The following is a 23,048-nucleotide window of genomic DNA, read 5'->3' as shown; positions in this document are numbered from 1 at the left end:
AAGAACAGGGTTGTCTCGGGGGCAGAAGGTGCCCAATGACCTAGAGAAAGGACCTGTAGTGTGATTGTGTTTAGATCCTGAGGTCGTCATTAACTCCTGTCAAATCAGGGAAATATCAGTAAGGATATTCCTTACTGATTTCCCTGAGGTCTTGCTTGCGGGCAGGTATTGCAGTAACTGTGAGGTGTAATGTTTTACAGATAAGGAAGCGGACTTAGAAAAGATTTAGCAAAGGTCCTACCTAGGTTATAAGTGGCTAAATCAGCCCACCTCGGATTTGAACATAGCTCATTTGATGGTGAAGCCTGAACTCTGAACCACAGCCTCCCACTTTAAGGGGTTTGTTCACTGCCCTGAATTTAATCCTGGTCTCAGATAAATCACGTCCCTAGTTCTGGTGGATCTCAGTGGTTTGTTAGAATTAGGGTAGTATGTAAGAAATTTTCTAGCTCAGTGTCTGGTACATAGTAGTAGTGTCTCAATAATTTGTGTTTCCCAAAATCTGTTGTTGTTAAGTGTACCAATATCTCATTAATCTTAGTTTTTGCCCTTAAGCTTTGGTTAGAATTAAATTACTCCCTGATTTCTTCTCCTATTATTTAATGTACACCAGTCCTTTTCAACCAGAGATCAAAGAGAATTATACCCTTTAAAAAAAAAAGTGACTTTTCTCATTTTTCCTTAAGTTGGTAGTATTTTTCTAGATGCATGGGAAAGAAGTTAATTTATTACACACAGTGGATGCCTTAGGATAGTAAGGCTTATTTATTTCTCTTTTTGAATCTTAGTTGAAAAGGTTACAGGGGATCCCTGGGTGGCGCAGGGGTTTGGCGCCTGCCTTTGGCCCAGGGCGCGATCCTGGAGACCCGGGATCGAATCCCACGTCGGGCTCCCGGTGCATGGAGCCTGCTTCTCCCTCTGCCTGTGTCTCTGCCTCATTCTCTCTTTCTCTCTGTGGCTATCACAAATAAATAAAAATTAAAAAAAAAAGAAAGAAAAGGTTACAGAATGTGTCCAGTGCCTTTGCTGTCAGATTTTAGGCCAATCAAAGTATTGTTATTAGTCATAGGAATTATTAGAATACAGAAATGAGATAACCATGCTCAGATAGCAGTTTTGCATCTTAGCCTGAAAAGAATTAAATATAACAAACTCTTTGTATAAAAAATAATCACCAAAGTACTAGTTTTTATATGAAAACAAAGTTAACACTTCTCATTTAGTGTACAGTCTTGGAAGGAAGGGATTGTGTTGCCTTACTGTTTTTCATTCTATCACAGAATCCTCTCTGGGAAAATGGAGTTGAGACGCATATGTATTTTTAAAGTTTTATTTCCCAAAATTCATTTTAAGTTTTTCCCAGTCACATTAATTGTAAACCAATTTGAATACAGATGGATTCTAACATTCCTTCAGAATTAAGCACCAACTGTAAGCATAGTTGCTCTTGGCAAATAAGTGGAAATTGGGATTTTTACATATTTTCCAGCCTTTTTAATTTATTTGTACTAATTAGGTGCAGAGAATTCTTTTTTAAATTCTGCTTTAGCCTTTAGGTTGCTGAGACACTGCCTTCAATGAATCCATATATGCTTCAGATGAGTAGCACAGGTTTTTTTTTTAACTCCTAACTATTCCTTTTTACAAATGAAACAAACGTGTGATTGATATTAAACTAGAACTATAAATAGGATTTTTTGGCTTTTGCAAAATGAGACTATTTAATTTTAAATTAGAAAGACTTTATTATTTTTCTGAATCAGAAAGACTTCAGTGTTTTGATAGTTAAGATGGAAATTTTATGTTTGTTTGTTTGTTTTCTTTTAGGCTGACAATTGCATTTTTTGCGCTCTCCGGGCTGGATATGTTGGATTCCTTAGATGTTGTGAACAAAGATGATATAATAGAGTGGATTTACTCCCTGCAGGTCCTTCCCACAGAAGACAGTGAGTGAGTTTTTAGCATTTTATTTTTAGTGTGACTAGTTAGTTGTACTTGGCATAACATGTGTCAGACTAGCAAATCTCAGTATTAATTTATAAACTATTACCAGATTTTATTCATCCATGTTTTCCTTGCAGTGTTGCACTCCCCTTGTGTTCAAATACAAACACTTAAGAAGTCTAATCATTGGAGCACCTGGCTGGCTCATTCAGTGGAGTGTGTGACTCTTGATCCCAGGGTCGTGAGTTCAAGCCCCATGTTGAGGGTAGAGATGACTTAAATAAAAATTAAAAAGTCTAATCGTTGCTCTCTCTTTCGAGAGAACCATTGTGCAGTTGTCTGGGACTCGAGATTTGCAGTTGTAGCCACATGTTATGTTCCGCACTTCCTCATTGATGATTGCTTATTGATTATTTGTATTTGGTATTTATGTTTGATTAGTTTTATAGCCTTTGCTGTATTTTTCATTCCCAGCCATTCTTTTTGTCTTTTCAGTGAACTCTTTGCTGTCAAAAAATTTCTTTTCAGTCTCCTGGTGGTTTTCTCTCTTGTGTTTCACTAGCCTTTCTCTGATGGTTTCTTAGAACTCTTACTAGCACTACAGTCATTTTTATGCTTCTTAAACTTTATAAATTTTGGTCAGTTATTTTTCTTTTCATAACTAATTTTCAAAATTTCTATGTTTCCTGATCAACTAAATGCCCACAAGTTTTATACACCTTATTGTTCACTCTGTTAAGTGTAACATACCTAACATTGATTTAATTTACAAATGTTAGAAATTCTAACCTTCAAAAGAGAAGCAGATAAACTCCTGAAGATGACAGTTTTTATCATGCCTAAATGAGTCAACATTTATAAATTAACTGGGTGTTTCGTTGGTTGAAGTAAACATTTATAAATGTCTCACCTAGATGAACTTTAGGGAAATAATAAGCTGAAACTTTATTTAGAAAAAAAGAGGTTTGGGGACACGGGTGGCTCAGTGGTTCAGCGTCTGCCTTTGGCTCAGGGTATGATCCCGGAGTCCTGGGATTGAGCCTTGCAGGGAGTCTGCTTCTCTCTCTGCCTATGTCTCTGCCTCTCTCTGTCTGTGTCTCTCATGAATAAATAAAATCTTGGGCAGCCTGGGTGGCTCAGGGGTTAGCACCGCCCTTCAGCCCAGGGCCTGATCCTGGAGACCCGGGATCAAGTCCCACGTCGGGCTCCCTGCATGGAGCCTGCTTCTCCCTCTGCCTGTGTCTCTGCCTCTGTGTGTGTGTCTCCTGAATAAATAAAAAACCTTAAAAAAAAATCTTTAAAAAAAGAAAAAAGAGGTTTGATCTATTAGCAGATGTTTTTGGACATTGTTTTATGTCTTTCTACATTATTGTTATTGGATTTCATAGTGTTTGTGTTTATATAATTTTTAAAATCTGGCCTGTCAGTGAATTCTTACTTAAAAATGATTAGACATTTTGAACTAGGTCTGGCATACACAAGTATCTACTCACTTTTCACCAGCTGCATGAAGCAGTATGTATGATATATTGGTAAGTAGTTAAAGATTCTAGCATGTTGGTGAGTAGGATTTACTGAATGTGCTGCTACACCTGTAAATACGGGCTGTGATAATTAATAAGATAATGCTACTCATTTTTTTCGGAGCTTATGGCTGAGATTTGGTCACAATTCTAGATGCCTGCAAAGTGGAAGTAATTTGTGTTTTCCCTTTTTACTAGGTTGTTTTTTGGGTTGGGGGGGGGGTTGACTTGTTTAAATCAGTATGGGTTATTTTTTTTTATTTTAAAAGTTAAACATTACATATAGTATTATTATAGATTCTGATTTTGGATTATTAAAAACACATGTCCTGATTAAATTATACACTAATTTCTTGAAAGCACCTCACATAGTATGCATAAGGAAATTATACAGTGTGAGTCATAGAAAAGCTATTCTCTATTATGTTTTTGCTAAAATATATATTATTTTTAGAAAAAATTTATTGCTACTCATTTCCCTGAAATAGCCATTGCTACTCTAGAAGAGTATAGATCATAACATTTGAGAGAACTCATACTACTATATTCTTTGCTGGCCTCTGTGATTGAACTAAGCTATTGTTTTTTCTTAAAATATGTTTACTTTCTTCTACCATTTTATTGTAAGTTTTTCATGGTAGTTTACTATCTATTAATACACACTTTTTTTTTTTAAAGCAACTTACAGAATGGTTAAAATAACTGATTAATTATTCCCCCAGTGGAAAAGCAGTGGCCACAAAACAATAGGCTGCTGGTTTTATGCTCTTAAACATGGATTTTACACATGTCATTTTGTTATCCCTTGGGTGTGTGACTATGTTCATGAACTTTTTTTGTGTGCAATTAGTTTAATTAAAACCCATATTCTTGGGACATCTGGGAGGCTCAGTCGGTTGGGTGTCTAAGTCTTGGTTTTTGCCCAGGTCATGATTGCATGGGTCATGGGATTGAGCCCCTCATCAGGCGCTGTGCCCAGCAGGGAGTCTGCTTGAAGCTCTCTGTCCCTCTGCCTCCACTCCCCCCATCCCATTCACACACACTCTCTCTCTCTCTCTCTCTCTCCCTCCCTTAAAAAAATAAATACATCTTTTTAAAATACCTGTTTTCTTTCTAAAGACTGCTTTGTTGTGAGAGGTTTGTTAATAGCTGAACTCTCATATTATTCATAATGTGTTTGCTACATACTCACTAGAAGGCTAAAATGGAAAAGGCAGAAAGTAACAGCACAACTGGAACTCACACAAGCTGAAGGAAAACTGCCAATTTACCAGCTCCTTTGGAAAACTGGCCGTACTCACTAAAGCTGAACATGTGTGCACTTCTCCCTAGTCCACACCCATCAGAAGTGAAAACATGTTCACCAGAAGGTATGTTTACAGCAGTGTTCTTCACAAGAGTCCAGAAGTTAGGAACCATACAAACTACCTGTCTTGGGTATAATGGATGAATGATGTATTAATACAGTCACACAATGGAATTCTGTACAATGGAAAGTGGGAAAGAACAGTCTATAACTATATGCAAAAATTTTGATGAATATCACAAACCTGTTTTGAGAGAAAGAAGTTACCTAGTGCATAATTCTATACAGAGTACAAAAATAGACAAAACCAATGGGAGCTTTTGGGGAGCAAAGGAAGAAGAGGAAGTAGGAGGGGGCTTCTGGAGTGCTGTCATGTACTTTCTCTTGAGCTGAGTACTGGTTATGTGATAAGTTTACTTTGCAAAGTTCATTGAGTTGTTTATGATAATGTGCTTTTCTTATGTGTATTACAGTTTGATGGAAGTTTTAAAATTTTCTTTGAATTCCAATTGGTACTCACCCCATCTCTTTTGAGACTTATCAGAATTCTCTTTTGTGTTGCACTGCCCTCTCCATGGATTTCGTTGGTTTGAAGCACATTGCTAATTGTTTTTTCATTCATCGCTGCTTAATTGTTACTTAAAATATTTTTGCTTGCGCCTGAATTGTACACTTCTGGAAGGCAAAGAATGTATCTCTCTTATATTTCTTTTGTCTTTTAGTGCCTAAAGCTTTGCTGTGTATCAGGAGTTGTTGGACTCTTAAATCACCCATTCATCCTCCAACTTGACTTCTCTGTGTTTTCACATTTGGTCTAAAGCATCGTGATATTGTGATTTATAAGAAATGTGTATTTGGTCTTCATCCACAGTTCCTGGCTCACAACTCCCAAGACCTTTGGCGTTTCCTAAGGCTTGAGAGTGATAGAAATTGTCTTTTGTTACCTTAATAAGGTGACTTTTGTAAAGCACCTAAGGATGGGGCCTTTATGCCCTTAGAGCCAGCCAGAGATTAGAGTCCCACTACCTGAGCTCCAGGGAGGGGAGCGGTGAAGGGCTGGGGGCTGAAGCCATTGCCAGTGGCCTGTGATTTAATCCATCATGCCTATGTAATGTAGCCTATGTAAAAACCCAGAAGGACAGGGTTCAGAAAGCTTCCAGGTTGGTGAATACGTGGAAATGCTGGGAGAGTGCCACACCGGAGAGGGCATGGAAGCTCTGTGCCCCTTCCCCATACCTTACCTATGCATCTCTTCCATCTGCATGTTCGTGAGTTACATTCTTTTACTGTTAACAAGTTTTTCTGAGCTCTGTGAGCTGCTCTGGCAAATTAATTGTGCCCAAGGAGAGGGGCTCATGAGAACCTCCAGTCTGTAGCCAGTTGGTCAGAAGCAGCACAGCTAATGGGGCTTGCATCTGAGGTCTGAAGTTGGGGGGGTGTGTTGCAGTGGTTTGCAGTCCTGGTGGACTGAACCCTCAGCCTGTGGAGTCTTTTTTTTTTTTTTTTTTTTTTAAAGATTTTATTTATTTATTCATGAGGGACACAGAGAGGAGAGGCAGAGAGACACAGGCAGAGGGAGAAGCAGGCTCCACGCAGGGAGCCCGATGTGGGACTCGATCCCGGGTCTCCAGGATCAGGCCCTGGGCTGAAGGCGGCGCTAAACCGCTGAGCCACCCGGGCTGCCCCCCTGTGGAGTCTTCATAGTGTCTGCAGCCTATCTCTGCATAGTGTCAGAATTGAGTGGATTGTATTGAGTTGTATTCAGTTGAGTTGAATGAATGGCTGGCCTTCTGAGAATTGCTTGTTGGATATTGCATCTCAAAACACCTAATTTTAGCATCCTCTGGCTCCTCAAATATTTTCTCATTCATAAGGGTTTTGCAGAATGAGTAGAGTGTGCCTTCTGTGACTCCTAGGTCTGTATTTGTCCTACCTTGTGATACCATGTAAAATCTTAGGGAATTGAAAAATCCAGAAATGTTAAAAATCCAGCACCATAAAATAAAAATGTGATAAATTTGTTTAAACAAATACTTTAAAATGTTTTGTAGTAAAAGATAAGGCTGAGTAAGTGACAGGCTTGGAAATTGTGGTAATATATGTAACAAATACTCATATCCAGACTGTGAAGAACTCTTAAAGATTGAAAGGTAAATGACACATCACTGTTTAGAAGATGATGAAATTTAAGAATGGAGGACCTCAAAGAAGTCAGTAAATAATATATAAGAGAATTAGCCTTACTAGCAAAGTCAGGGAGATGCAGTAGAAACAAGGTTGCATTATTTTTTATGTAACATCAATTTAGCTGGAAGTTTTAAAAATTGGCAAGAGGGGTGCCTGGGTGGTTCAGTTGGTTAAGCGTCTGCCTTGGGCTCAGGTCATGTTCCTTGGGCCCTGGGATAGAGCCCCACATCAGGCTCCCTGCTCAGCGGGGCAGGGCGTCTGCTTCTCTCTTCCTCTGCCCCTCCCCCTGTTCATGAGCTCTCATTCTGTCTTTCTTTCACTCACAAATAAATAATGAAATCTTTTAAAAGAAATAAATTAAAAAAATAAAAGTTGGCAAGAGTACTGGGGAAAGAGCACTTCATTTTTGTGGAAGTGAAAATCATTGTAACCTTTTGAGAGACATTTTAGTGTATGATTTTTTTTTTTTAGCACATCTGACACAGTCTCATGTGTGTTATAGTGGCTCCGAAAAGATCTGCTTAGAACCTCAGAATATGACCTTAGTTGAAGAAGGGCCTGTGCAGGTATAATTAAGGTAAGCATCTCCAGATCACTGCCTAGTGCCCTTCTAGGAGAAGGGAAGAGGGAGATTCTAGACCCCGAGGGGAATGCCCTGTGGGGGCAATGGCAGAGGTTATAGTGAGCTTACTGCACAGAGGAATGCCAGGATTGCCCAAAGCCACCAGGAACTGAGAGAAGCATGAGATGATTTCTCCCTCAGAGCCTTCAGAAGGAACCAGTCCTGCTAGCACCTTGATTTTGGACTTCTGGTTTCCAGAACTCTGAGAGAATATATTTCCATTGCTGAAAGCCTCCAGATTTGTGGTGATTTGTAACCTCAGGAAACTAATAACATGCATAAAAATCTTTGTAGAATATGTTTTGGCATTGTTCGATACACAGGCAAATTAGAAGGGGAATAAATGTTCACAAAAGTGAAACAGTTAAATTAACTATGGTCTACCAAGAATAGTATGCAGTAGTAAAGTGATTGAAATAGACCTATGTATATAATGACATGAAAATGTTCATATATAGTTAAGTTATAAATACTAACGTGTACAGAGATGTTTTGTGTTAATCTTTGACTAATAAGTATATAGGGAAAACTGAACGGAAACATAGAAAATATTTATGGAGGGGAAGTAGATGGGAACACATGTAGGAGGATGACAGGATAAGGTAGTACTTTGTTTTTATTCTATATATCTGCATTATTTGTGTATTCAAAGTATGTTTCCATATTTAAAAATCCAAGTTAAAGGAGAGCCTTGGCAGGCAGATCAGTTGGTTAAGTGTCTGCCTTTGGCTCAGGTCATGATCTCAGGGTCCTAGGATGGAGCCCCACATTGGGCTCCCTGCTAGATGGGAAGCCTGCTTCTTCTCCCTCTCCCGCTACCATTCCCCCTGCTTGTGCTTGCTTTCTCTGTCAAATCGATCTTTAAAGCAAAATTCAGAAAACTTCAACCTCTCTTCAAAACACAACTAAAATTAAACTAAACTTAATGTTATATGGTTATATACAAATGCTGATATTTTGCTAATGCAGAAATGTTATACATTAATTAAAATTTTATGCTTTTTAAGGCACTGTCAAATACATTGTCACATTGTTCTAATCTGCCTTCCCCAGAAGAGGAGAATGAGAGACATAGCGACTAAGAGCTGCCTGAGGCCACACATAGGTATTAAGTGATAGATCAGACTGAAATCCCAGGCTTCTGACTTCCAAGCCCCAGGTTAGCTTTACTGGTGAAGTTTTTGGTCTATGGTGGGGACTATGATGTGTGGTACTTAAGTACGTTGTGAATATTTAATCAGAATTAACCCTGGCTTTCCGCTTAACTCCAGGGGTATAAAGACCCCACTGGTATCTTAGTAAGGTGTATGGTTAGACCATTGGAGGATTGGGCCCTTCTCATCAATCTCTGGAAGTGTTTAGAAAACACAGAGGATCAAGCTGGGGGTTGTGTGTTCCCTTCTCTTATCAAGGGCACAGCCAGAGAATTTTGGAGCTAGAGTAGAGCAAGGAATATTATAGTCCATCATTTTACACATGAGGATATTAAGATCCAATGGGATGAATAATTTGTCCATGATAATATAGCATGATAATGCTAGAGGCAAAATTAGCGTACAGTTTTTTGTTTTCTAGTCCTTTGAGATTCCCATTCCTGGATATCTCCAGTACTGATTCCATACAATAGGTACGTGTTTATCGTGTATGTTGTCCTGTGAGATTTTTTTTAAAATAGATTAAGTCCTGTTACTGCGTTTTTTAAATAACATACTTACAAGTGTGAGTATAGTTGCATGTGGCTAAACTGGGCATGTTGCACATTTAAAAATAGCATGTCTGGTTTGGAAGAATTGTAGATCAAGAATTTTTTGCAGAGATGGCTCCACAATGGTTATGTGCCCAACTGTCCCTCACCATGTGTCTGGTAGGCCACACCACCAATCTTGTCACAGTCTCATTCTTCATTTACTGTTTTGTTGCATGAAACTGTTAAATCTCTATGAAGGGAAGTCTCCCACCTGCCTTTTCCTTAGTTAATCTAGTTCTGACTCTGAAACGAATTTGTGAAATTTAGAAAATAGATAAACCTATTTTGTAGGCTCTAGAATGTTTTGTTCACCTTGTCCAGTCTCTTGAGAATCTGAAACCAGGAGTTGTGTAAAGTGTATCTAGATGTTTATGAGATCCTGCTAACTAAACTACTTGCATGTAACAAGATAAACTAGTTTGACTCTGTGACTCTGATTGTGGAGCCACATCAGTGGTTCTCGATTCTGGCTGGCTATCAAACAGGGATTGTTCTTTGTATATATGATTGTCCAGGCCCCATTCTGAGGGTTTTCATGTGGGCCTGAGTTAGGACCCAACAGGCCTGTATATTTTTTCAGACTCTGCAATTGATTCTGTTGAGACCCAGAGCCACACTTCCAGTTTATTCTGCTGCTACTGAATAGGAACACTAGATGGCACCGTGTAATAACCTCCAAGGAAGCTTAGACTACTGTGAATATGCATCTGGTTATAAATTTGGAATGGCTCATTTATACTTAATAATTATCATGAATAGGTAAGCTTGCTAGAATATAAAGGAAAACACAATAGCAGGCAAATCTTGACAAGAATCAGAATGAATTGCCCAGTGAATTTTTTTGAGTGACAATATATACTCTTTTGGAAAGGGGGAAGAGGAAGTCGTTTTTGTTTATTTGTTTTTTGTTGTTATTATATTTTTTAATAATAACTTTATTTTTTATTGGTGTTCAATTTGCCAACATACAGAATAACACCCAGTGCTCATCCCGTCAGGTGCCCCCCCTCAGTGCCTGTCACCCATTCACCCTCACCCCCTGCCCTCCTCCCCTTCCACCACCCCTAGTTCGTTTCCCAGAGTTAGGAGTCTTTATGCTCTGTCTCCCTTTCTTATATTTTCTCCCTTTCTTATATATTTCTTATATTTTCTTATATTTCCCCCATTTCTTCTCCCTTCCCTTCTATTCCCTTTCACTATTATTTATATTCCCCAAATGAATGAAAACATATAATGTTTGTCCTTCTCCGATCGACTCATTTCACTCAGCATAATACCTTCCAGTTCCATCCACGTTGCAGCAAATGGTGGGTATTTGTCATTTCTGAGTAATATTCCATTGTATACTTAAAGAAACTTTTTTTGGGGTGCCTGGATGACTCAGTTAAGCATCTGCCTTCAGCTCAGGTCATGATTTCAGAGTTCTGGGATAGAGCCCTGCATCAGGCTCCCTACTCAGGGGGGGCTTCTGCCTCTGCCTCTTCCTCCCTCCCCCTCATGCTCTCTCTCCTTCTCTCTCAATAAATAAATAACTTTTTTTTTAATTTTTATTTATTTATGATAGTCACACACAGAGAGAGAGAGAGAGAGGCAGAGGGAGAAGCAGGCTCCATGCACCGGGAGCCCGACGTGGGATTCGATCCCGGGTCTCCAGGATCGCGCCCTGGGCCAAAGGCAGGCGCCAAACCGCTGCGCCACCCAGGGATCCCAACTCTGGTTTCCCTTCAGATCTTATAAATCATTTGCCTTTAACTTCTTTTAAAGAAACTTTTCTTGTTCAGTTGCAACAGAAGCTGATACTTTTTTCCTGTTTCACTTTTTGTAAAAATCTAATGAATCTGTTTGAACTGGGTTACTGTTGATTTCCGTTGGTCACTGGACAGAACATCATCTGCCTGTGTCCTTTAAACATTGCAAGAACCCTGCAAAGTACTGCTTGCAATACGTTACGTTCCTTATGTTCCTTGTTCAGAAATGGAGGGAACTAGCTCAGAGAGGGTATTATTTGCCCATAGAATACAGAGCTAGTAAGAATAGGATCTTGAATTAGATTCCAAACGTCCATGCCACAGTCTCCTAACCTTTGGTGATATTTTTGAACATCAGTATTTTTGCTGCTTTTCAGATAATTTAAAGGTGTAAGTAAATAAGCTAAATACATAGAAATGAACAATTTCCTTTACCTGTAAGGAAATAACATTTCATTCAGAAACAGATTTTTTATACTCTAATAGGCATTCCTCATTTTATTGTTTATGCTTTGAAGATACTGCATTTTCTATAAATTGAAGGCTTGTGGCAACTCTCTGTCATGCAAGTTTATTGGTTCCATTTTTCTAACATTTGCTCACTTCATGTCTCTGTTTCATACTTTGGTAATTTTCTCAGTAGTTCAGTTTTTCATTATACTTACTATAGTAATCTGTGATCAGTGATCGTTGATGCTACTATTCCAATTGTTTTGAGGCATGACAAACTGTGCCTATATAAGACGGTGCACGTAATTGATAAACATGTGTGTTATGACTATTCCATTGACCAGCCATTCCCCTTCATCCCTCTCCTCAGGCCTCTTTAGTCCCTCAGACACAATATTGAAATTAAGGCAGTTAGTAACCCCATAGTGGTCTCTAAGTGTTTAAGTGAAAAGAAGGGCTGCACATCTCTCACTTTAAATCATAAGCTAGAAATGATTGAGCTTGGTGAAGGAGGCATGTGAAAAGCCTAGATAGGTTGAAAGCTAGGCCTCTTGTGCCAGTTGGCTAAGTTGTGAATGCAAAGGAAAGGTTTTGGAGAAAATTATAAGTGCTACTCCAGGGGTCCCTGGCTGACTCAGTTGGAAGAGCATGCAGTTCTTGATCTTGGAGTCATTAGTTCAAGCCCCGTGTTGAGATTACTTAAAAATAAAACTTAAAAAAAAGTGATATTCCAGTGAACACACCAATGTCAAGAAAGCAAATCAACCTTATTGCTCATGTGGTGGAAGTTTTATTGGTTGTACAGACACTAGGCACTTATGGACTTTAAAGATGAAGTTAAGGTTCCTGGTCAGCTGACCTCAAAATAGGGAGATAGGTGTTTTATGTACTGGGGCGAGGAGTTGCCTGGTACAACCACATGAGCCCTATTAAAGGAGAAAAGGCAGGAAGAGTCAGAGAGATGCTGCAGAAGGAGAAGCTAGAGAGAATCCCAACACAAGAAGGATTTCAGCTGTGTTGCAGGCCCATGGTACAGAGGCCCAGATACAAGCAGTGGCAAGAGTGGTCTCTAGGAGCTCTGGGGCCCAGATGACATGAGCAAAGTGCCACACCTGCTAAGCAAGCTGAGGGAACTTGAGGGGAGGTTGGTTATTCCCCAGAGCCTCCAGTGGGGAGTGCAGCCCCCACTGGCATGCTCATCTAGCCTGGTGAGACCTGTCTTGGACTTCGGAACCTGCAGAGCTGTGAGATAATAAAGGGGTGTGGTTTCAAGTTAATAAGTTTGATAATTCATTAGGGCAAAAATGACTCATACAAAAAACAGAATTCACTCTCCTGTCATTCCATACAATGTTACTTTATTTATTTCCTTCTGGACTTTGTTGATAAGCCTCCTTTGCTTAATTATAAACATGATCACATAAATGTTTGTGTCCTGTTTTTTCTCTTAACTTGATCATTTCTCCATGGGGCTATATAGTTTTCCCTAAGTATTTTTGTAGCAGTTTAGTGTTCCTTTGAGGAGCTAGAGTATTGCATTTAACCTGCTGGACTCCTGTTTGTTTCTGAATCTTACCACATGTAGCACTGTATTGGGTGTGTCTGTGCATCTGGCCTTTCTTATACTGAAAGTTACAAGAGTAAATTCTCAGATGTATCCTTACCCTGTCAGTCTGAGCCTTTTTGTTACTCTTATTATACATTGACAAGTCTTAAATAGTTTATGCACTTAAAAGTCTTTAGCAAAGATAATAGAGCCATGTTCGTTAATATCCACCATTAGATAATACCCTTTTTCAAATAAATTTTTTGTTAATAGGGGAAGGTGGTTAGTGGAAAGTTTTAAATTTGGTGTGTAAAGTTTCCTAAATTGTTCAAGAAATTAATGTTTAAGCTATTATTCTAAGTACTGTGGGAAATACAGAGAATAGAGTACCTGATTTGAAGAAATATAAGAATGAAAACCAGTTATTATGAATTAGTCATGTTCCAGTCATAAGAGATACGAAACTAGTTTCTCACGTCAGAACCTATTTATAAATCTACTTGATTTTTTATTAACAGTGCTTGTACAGTCTACGGATATTACATTTCTGTCCTCTTCATCTGTAATGCTGATTGTCTAATAGGTATCAGAACCATAATTACTTTCTTACTGTGGGTATAACTAATTTTTCATTTATAGTTTTTTTATTTTTCCCAGTTTTATAGAGATATTATTGACATAGAATATACTTAAGTATAAGTTATACAACATTATGATTTGATACGTGTATATATTGCAAAATGATTACCACAGTATCCTCACATACCTTTTGTGTGTGTAGTGACAACATTTAAGATCTCTCCTATCACTTTCAGGTATATAATACAGTCCTATTAATAATAGTCACCATGCAATACATTAAGTCCCCAGAATTTACTCATCTTACAGATAGACTTTTGTATGACTAACATCTCTCCATTTCTCTCAGCCCCTGGGAACCACTATTCTACTGTTTCTGTGAGTTCAGCCTTTTTAAATTGCACATACAAGTGAGAACATAGAGTATTATAGTATTTATTTCTCTCTCTTATTTCATGTGGCATAACGCCCTGAACTTCCATCCATAATGTCACAAAAGGCAGAATTTCTTCTTTTATGACGGAATCATATCCTGGTTGGTGTGTGTGTTTGAAAAATTTTCTTTATCCACTCATCTGTCAGCAGACACATCTTGGCTATTGTAAATTATGTTGCAGTAATCATGGGGGTACAGACATCTCTTCAAGTTAGCGATTTTGTTTCCTTTGGATATATACCCAGTAGTGGGCTTGCTGGATCATATGGTAGTTCTATTTACAATTTTTTTAAGAACCTCCATCGTATTTTCCATACTGGCTATACCAATTTACATTTCCCACTACCAGTGCACAGGGCTCCCTTTTCATGGACGTGACTGAAGTTTCCAGCTTATTTTCTTAACTTCCCAGTACTTTAAAGTGGGTTATTGTGTTGAAATGCAAAATACATAATATTTTTTGTGACTAGAGCAGCTTCTTCTGCCTTTAGTTTGCTCACATATAAAAAAGCAGTGAGTTAAAGTAAAAAGACACTGGATGGGAAGTTAGAATTCCAGATCCTGATGCATTACTAACGGTTTGTTACCTTGAACATGTCACTTAACCTCCGGGACTTCTTCCTTTTCTTTAGCATGGGGATTAAATATGTTGGTCACATGAAAAATAATCATATAGAAAAGGTAAGGAAGCATTTTGTATACAGTGAGGTAGGCTATAACCTAAAGGTACATAGTAGGAAATCATTATTTTGTCTCTGGTTTGAAAATTAAATGAAAAGGGCATCTGGCTGGCTCAGTCGGAGCGTGCAACTCTTGATCTTGGGGTTGTGAGTTCAAGGCCCATATTGAGTATAGAGATTACTTTAAATAAACTTTAACAAATTTTTGAAAATTAAATGAGGAAATTCCCATAAAGAGATGACAGCTTTTGCACATAGTGAGCATTAACCAACCATTAGCTAGAATGAAAATGGACACAGTGACAAGGCTTTGGTACTAAAATGCTCAGTTTCTGAAAGAATGTTTAATTGAACGACCTAAGAGTCTGTAGAGAAATAAAGTATGCCTTAAATAAGTACACGTTTTTATTTTCTAGGATCAAATCTAAATCGCTGTGGTTTCCGAGGCTCTTCATACCTGGGTATTCCATTCAACCCATCAAAGGTGCGTTCTATCTGGGTCAGGAGGAAGGAGAAGGGAGGTGGTTGGATTTTAGTGAAAAAGAAAACTAAGAAATTATACAAACAGAACCAAGCTTCCATGTTTTGATATACCTAAAATAGTGTCTGTTGATGTACATGATGACCTACAACTCCTACAAAGGAGTGTGGTGCACACCTTATTTCCTGGCACAATGTACAGTACATACACACACAGAAATCTCTACTGTCTCAAGCATTATATCCTACTGTCACTTGTGTTTGTAAAAATTATTGGTGATTTCCTGGAGAATTGGAAATAAAGCACTCTGCTTGGTACTTGCTCTCTAGGAAGCCAGAGAACTTCTGTGTTAGTGAAAAACTGTATATTCGACTCACATACCTTAGAAATAAAAGAAAAAGTTCTTGCCAAGGCAGTAATAGAAGACCCTAGCAGTGATGAGTTTGAGGACTTTTGCGGCAATAGGCAGACAGTCTTCCAGGGTTACAGCCAGTGACTTTGGTACCAGCACATGCTGTATAGAAAGCAGTGACTCCTAACAGAGTGAAGAGCTTTTCTCTTCTTCGAAGCAGTGGAACCAGCCAGCTCTGCAGGTGTTTGCATCTAGACTCAAAATAACAATATTTTTCTATAGCAGAAGCAGAGAGAAACTTCGTCATTTTCTTTTTTTTCAAAAGAGGGCCATACAGCATAGACACTTTTCCTTTAATGGGTCACTCTGCTTATATATTGGTTACAAGCTACTGTCTAACAATACTGAGTACATTAATATTTATATCCAGTTGTAACCTAAACATAAATGGCATATTGCCCATTTTTTAATGCTCTGCTTCTAAATTATGGAATAAATAGCAGTGGATATGGGTGGGTGAAAGCAGCATGATTGATTTCCTAGAGGCACTGCTTCAATTTTCTTCCTCTGTCCTAGGCTATAGATCATCTTGCCAGTGTCAAAGTCATGTGACTCGGTCAAGTTGTCTTCAATCATGTGTGCCCATTGCTTTTAGCAGGGAGTCTAAAAACCAAGGATTCATAAAATATGTTCCCCTTTTCCTATACATATAACATTTTCCAGTTGATGCCAGTCCTGAAGAAGATGGCTCTCCCTTTGCTCATAGTGGACAAGGTTTCTGGGTGCTATGACACTTGGTCATGATGACCCCCCCCTAGAGTGCCATAGCTTACTTACACAGATGTATACCTACCCTTGTTGAAATTAAACAGGGCTTTGAAAGCATTACTTTTAAAAGTCAGTCGCCTTCCTCTTGCCTTCCCACTTCCAAGACATTTTTAAAATAACAGGAATAAAACTGAAGAAGAAACAATCTTTTTTTGTCCTGATTTACAGTCTCTTCACACCCAGTTTTGGTCCTAATTCACCTGGATCCCTGGCATCTTCTGGGGAGGCCAGGTCTCACTCCAGGTCTCGCTCCATGCCACATTGTGTTCATATGAATTTGAATGCTGGGAGGACCAGGAAAGTCCAGGGGGACTCATAGGCCCCGCAGGAGTTTTCACTGAGGGTGGTTGGTTGAGAGTCTGTAAGAATCTGAGGCACATAGGATTGTCAGATACAGTAGTGTTCTCAGTTTTTCTTCTGAATCCAAACCATCTATATAGGCCATTGCCTTACCTGTTAAATGCCCAAGATCTTCCATGGCCTTAGAGCACTTTTTAAGAAACACTGATGGATGCTCTCAACCCACTTTTCTCACTGTTTTCCTTCACAAATTCTGTATTGTCTATTAAATGAAGTGTTGTCCCTAATACATGCTAAATACCCAGAATTTTCTTTCTCTGCTTTGCTTTTACTTTTTCTTCTACCTATAAAGCTGCCTCTCCTTTCTACCCACCAAGCTCCTCTTCTGCTGCAAAAAAGAAAAATCCATTTAAAATTTTGTGTTACTGGGGCCCTTGGCTGACTGAGTCATTAGAGCATGCAAATCTTGATCTCAGGGAGATGAATTCAGCCCCACATTGGACATGGAACCTCCTTAAAAGAAAATCAAGCTAAACAGTCTATTGATTTGGCTAACAGAAGATGATAGTTAAAAAAAAAAAAAAAAAAAAATCAGTGTGTTGCTATATCTCCCTCCTGACACTACATTCTAATTTGTATTGTAATTACTAGACCAGACCCTTTTTCTGCTCTTAAGATTAAGTTCTGCATTTGATTTCTGTTTGGGTTCCCCCACAGTGCTTTTAACATGGTAGATGTTTAGTTTAAGTACCAAAAAATGAAATATGCCATAGGAGTTCTAGGTAGACTATTGTATATGTGGAGTAGAATAAGCAGGAGTACCAGAGTTTGAGCTCTAGGAAGGAGCTCAGAATTGAAAGTGTTAGCCAGATGAGAATTGGTTTGGCGCGTTTGTGAGACCATATAAAGAATCATATATGTAAAACCAGATGGGTGGGGTGGGTTCAGATTATAGAAGGTATTGAAAACCATGCACACTTGTTCTGTGAGGAACCACAGAAGATGGGTGAGCAGGAAAATAATGTGATTCACTCCCTAATGATTCCAAGATCCTGGTTCATGACTCCCAGGAAGTAGTGGCCCTTTGGATATTTGCCTTGTACTTGCATCATCATCAGGATAACTAGCATCTTTGTCCCAGTAATTTTATTTAATCCTCACAATAACCCCATGTAGAGGTACTAATATCCTTTTTTCAGAAGGAGGAAATGAAGCAAGACAACGAGTTGTAGAGCCATGATTTGGTGTGTTTCAGTGGTTGTAGAAGTTACCATTTCTTAGAGTGGGTACAGGAGAGAGATGAATTTTTTAAAATTACTCGTATTCTGTCAAAATTAAAATATTCTTTGTCATATGTCACTGTACTTCAATTTTAAAAAATTAAAACATTTAAAACATTTTTATGTGGTGATTACTATGGTATTTAATTTGGATTTGTACAGTAAAAGAATTTTTATTTCTTTTATAAATCTTTGAAAGGCTGTATGCTTTTCTAACTTCATGAGACTTAAATTGTAAGTAATGTGGTTGACTACATATGAAGCTCAAATAATGTGGTTTATTTGCATATCAGAGCTGCTTCTATAAAGTTTGAGGTTTGCAGGATAAATTTAAAAATTGTGTAGCCTGGCAAGCATGCAGTCATACTTACATTGAGACCTATAAAATGGGGTTTGTTTTTCAATCTGGTGTAGGTACAAATCAGTACTAACATTTAATTTTACTAGTTCCTGAGACCTCGTGCCGGATTACTTAATGAAGTAAGTTTTCAGTTTACCAATTAATTAACATTATGTTAACTTTGAATTTAGAATCCTGGAACGGCTCATCCTTATGATAGTGGCCACATAGCAATGACCTACACTGGCCTTTCATGCTTAGTTATTCTTGGAGATGACCTAAGCCGAGTAAATAAGGAAGCTTGCTTAGCAGGCTTGAGAGCCCTTCAGCTGGAAGATGGAAGGTATGGGTCACTCTTTGTTTTTTGTCTTTTTCTTTTTCTATTTTTTCTTTTTCGGACAAATTTTGTAGAACTAAAAAATGGGTATAATACTGTACTAGAACTTTTAGAGTTTATCATAAACTCATTTAGAAGCCTTTAAAGCTCACTGTATATACATAGAGTTAAATCCCTAATCAAAAAACCCCCCAAGATTTCTTAACGTGAGTAAAAAGAAATCACAACAGCAGAGCTCCTTGTTTTTTCTCTTTTTTTTTTAAACTGAGACAGTGAATATGTTCACAAGTAAGTGGTTGAATGGTTTCAGTATTAGGATGGACTTTAATTTACCTTCTGGGTGAAAAAAATGGATATTTTGAAGTAAGCATACATTTAGTCTGAACTTTTATTCCTTAAGATATAGTGATTGGGGAATAAGGGGGTGAAGACAATAGTGTATAGTTTCAGTGACATTTGTAAAGGTTAGAAAAAGAACTTATGAATATTAGGTGGTTTGTATGGTATGTCTGAGGAATCGTCCCAGAGTTTTAAGGTGAAACTCTCCACTCTCCCCTCCACCCACCCCCCACCACCAAATCTAGGAAGTGACAAAGCAGTAGTGATACTGTCTAAGGAAAAGATTTTGCAAACCAATTCCCCATAATGTTATGTCAGTACTCCATCAGCTAATACCTCTGTTTTCCTTTCAGTGTTTAAAAGACACGATCTTGGTGAGGGGAAAATTAAGTAGACTTGTAAGATAAATTGTCAGTAATTGGAAATACTATAGAACTCAGTCTTTACCTCAGCCAGTGTATGTGACCAAGTTCTCAAAGTTTCCATATGGTCTTTGATTACTGCTACCTTATCCTTGTTTATAAATAAAGGAATAGATATCAGACTCAGACTGTTACCTCTCTAAAACTAATGAAATAGGTAAAAATTAAATTGTAACACAATATGATCGATTAGTTAGTGGTTACATACATATACATTTAGAAGAAATTACACATATGAAAATGTGGGTTTGGAAATTTTTTACTACCCAGTGGGTCCTAGGTATATTTCCCCCCATCAGTTCTCAAGCTGGTGTGCTATGACTGTCCATGATAGGGACCAAATAAACTTATTCTGTGTGGTGCCATCTGGGAAGGAGTAACTGGTAGTGTGTAAAACTACCCAGATATCCAGAACTTTGAAATAGAGTGGTGACCTAGGGATGATTTTGTGTTATTCAAGTTAATAGTCCTGTTCTTTACTAATAAAAGTAGTATATGGCTTTTAAACCCATATTTAATAAGTTTTTCTGTGAGTTAAGACATGAAGTAGATTTTCTTGCTTCCCCCATCCCCACAAAAAAATAAAAACTAGATTCTAGTGTGGTGTTACTGTAAATAATAACTGTTATTACTTTCAGCTTCTGTGCAGTCCCTGAAGGCAGTGAAAATGACATGCGATTTGTATACTGTGCCTCCTGTATTTGCTATATGCTCAACAACTGGTCTGGCATGGATATGAAAAAAGCCATCAATTATATTAGAAGAAGTATGGTGAGTTATGTTGGTAAATTGACTGTTTTAGGTTATTATTGTTACTATATGGAGATTGCAGTACAATGCATGTCTCAGTCGCTCTTCCACCAAAATCTGGAAATAAGGGCAGTAAGATTGCTTTTTGGATACGTTGTGTAATCAGAATATAGAAATAATTGTAAAGGGCAGATTGATTCATTGGCCATTAAAATTTAAATGTAATTTGATTGTGTCTAAGGAAACAAATGTCTTTACTAGAAAGAGATTGGTCAAAAAAGAAGTAAAACCTCAAAGGCACGTGTTTGATAGCCTTTGCTTCCAGGGGCCAGTGAAGAGCCCTGGCTAAGTGTAATGGAAAATTATGGTTTCTTTGATGAAACTATTTCTGTATTTGGTGTGAGGTGGGAGTTCCATAAGTCATTGGATTAGCAAGAACCAAATATAACAAGATTGACTGAGCTAACAATAGATTTTTGGGTCTTTTTGTTAATACTTTTGCATGTGCTTTTTTTTTTTTTTTTTTTTAATCTAAGGTTTATTTTAAGGCTTGTATCAAATAGAAGTGTTACTTTTTTCATGATACAATTTAAACTTTTCATTGGCAATAATAAGGAGAGCTTAGTCTCAGCCAGAGTGATCCTTGTTCAAATGTTGCTTCCCAGGTTTATTACTTCCCAAATATGAGGTTTTGTTTTTATAGAAGTTATGTAGATAAGACTGTTTTAGGTTGTTAATTCAACTTTTACTAGTCAGTATTTCAAAATGAAAAATAAGTTCTTAGTGTAATGAAATTTTTTTAACCGAACGTTTGAGTATGGATCAGATTTGGTAGATTCTGCAATAGCAGAAAGAATAGGCCCTTAAAGGAGCTTTAGAGGGAATGGAGATTTATATGAAATAGAAGGATGTGTGTTTTGGCGTTACTGCCACAGAAGTAACACCATGTTCTCCGTGTGTTGTATTTGGAAATACAGTGTATTGATTTGCCCTGCTAGCAGTGTTGGTAACTTTTGATCACCAGTTAAAGTGGTGTATGCCATATTCTTCTCTGTAAAGTTAGCATTGTTCTGCTTGTAATTATTCAGCATCTTCTGGCAAGGTTTTGGAGACTGTTAAATAACTTGTCCCTCATTAAACTTTTGTCTACCAGTGTCAGTATGCCATTGATGATTTTCCAGTTCTATCATTTCCTCTGTAATTTTCAGTTGAAATTCTGGTTTTAGAAAAAACTTTCACTTTACATCTATCATCTATTCATCCATCCATCCATCCATCCATCAATCTGTATCAGTTTGAACTCTAGATTCTTGTTTTATCTGGTGTGGGCTATTGCCTGTTACTGTCCTTACTTATTTTGATGGTCACATTGTCCCACATTTAGCCAGTGCAAGCCCCTTCACACAGATGCTTGTGTCTTTTTTTGTCTCACTCCCTTCATTCTTTGAGCAGCTCTTTGCATTCTGGTACAAGATATTCCAGGTTCATCTTCTACTTTCCTGGAATCAGTCATTTCAGCAAGGAGCTCTGGTTCTTACTGGAGAATGGTGTGTGGAAATGAGGATTTGGGCATAGTAGCAGTGCTCCCTGGTGTTGGGATATCACTGCCTCTAACCCTTCTCTCAGCAGGCCGAGCTAGGAAATCATGTATGTGTGTGTATCTATGCACAGACTGCCCCCCTCCCCTTTTACACACATTGCCCATTCTATTTCTTTATCCATATGTGTATTAAAAAACATGAGTCCTGTTGATACCTCAAATTCCAATTCACCACAGGTTTTTTTGATCTTCCTCCTTTCTTTTTGTAACCCCCTTCTTGGACAGTGATAAGCCTGGTTCCCATCATCTAGGATACATTGACTCTTTTTTGTTTTGAACCTGAAGGTATATAGTCAAAATACCATATTTAAGAAATACTTGATGGGCACCTGACTGGCTCACTTGATAGAGGACGCACCTCTTGACCTCAGGGTTTTGAGTTCAAGCCCCACATTGGGTGTAGAGATTACTTAAAAATTAAACCTTAAAAAAAAAAAAAAAAAAAAAAAAACTTGAGTTCCTTCCTTTATTCCCCCTCACCTTCGCTATGGTTATGTTATCTGTGTAAAATACAGCTAAGTTTGTTTGGGCTCCATTTTAGTGTTTTTCCCCAATTTTGTTGATTTTTTTAAATGTATTTAATATGTGAAATATTGACTTGGTTCTGAAAGACAGAACTGTACACAAAGGGGTATTCCAAGATGTGTTACTCATCAGCTCCTGTTCCTTCTGTCTCACCTCTTTCCTGGCTCCCATATTTGCCACCTTGTTCCCATTCACTCTATAGGGAACCAGTCTCATTAGTATTGGGTTTGTCCTTCCTGTATTTCTTCTTGATGAGCAGATAAGCACATTTTTGTTTCTCCTTCCTTCTTACAAGGTAGCACACTCAAGGTACCTAGTTTCATAGTCCTCTATTGTGTGCATGTACTTAGTTTTTTGAACTATTCTATGCACTTATTTTCCAAATCCAGAGTGTTGAAATTAATAACCATATGCATACGCATTTATGTATTGTTGGAGATAGATCTTCAGAGTTCTTAGTAGTGCACTTGCATGATCAAAAGGGAAATGCATATGTAATTTTATTAGACGTTGCCCATTTTCTCTTCCAGAGGGGTGAACCAGTTTATATTCCTGCCAGTGTAGGTGAGTGCCTGTTTCCACACCACCTCGCCAATGTTATCATTCTCTTTACTTTTTATCAGTCTTGTGGGTAAAGAATGTTTTCTCAGTGTATTTTTGGTTTGTTTTGAGTGAGCATGATCATGTTCTTCACTCCAGATGATACTGAACCAGACCACAGGCACA

General features: G+C 38.1%; 1 protein-coding gene across 4 annotated transcripts in view; it reads left to right on the top strand.

Moving 5' to 3' along the window:
- PGGT1B (protein geranylgeranyltransferase type I subunit beta) overlaps positions 1-23,048 on the top strand; it is a 53,037-nt gene that overhangs the window by 7,487 nt on the left and 22,502 nt on the right. For 2 of the 4 annotated variants that reach the window (XM_072840591.1, XM_072840592.1), the window contains exons 2-5: positions 1,828-1,946; positions 15,185-15,252; positions 18,541-18,692; positions 20,086-20,218. In XM_072840591.1, coding sequence (XP_072696692.1) covers positions 1,828-1,946; positions 15,185-15,252; positions 18,541-18,692; positions 20,086-20,218 — 472 coding nt within the window. Of the gene's footprint in view, positions 1-1,825; positions 1,951-4,662; positions 4,838-15,184; positions 15,253-18,540; positions 18,693-20,085; positions 20,219-23,048 lie in introns of those variants that run through there. The other 2 variants (XM_072840593.1, XM_072840594.1) reach the window with 2 other exon arrangements.

Source organism: Canis lupus, chromosome 10, assembly GCF_048164855.1.
Source record: "Canis lupus baileyi chromosome 10, mCanLup2.hap1, whole genome shotgun sequence".
Taxonomy (NCBI): domain Eukaryota; kingdom Metazoa; phylum Chordata; class Mammalia; order Carnivora; family Canidae; genus Canis; species Canis lupus.
The sequence above is the reverse complement of the archived record's forward strand: the minus strand, read 5'-3'. Positions and strand labels throughout refer to the sequence as shown.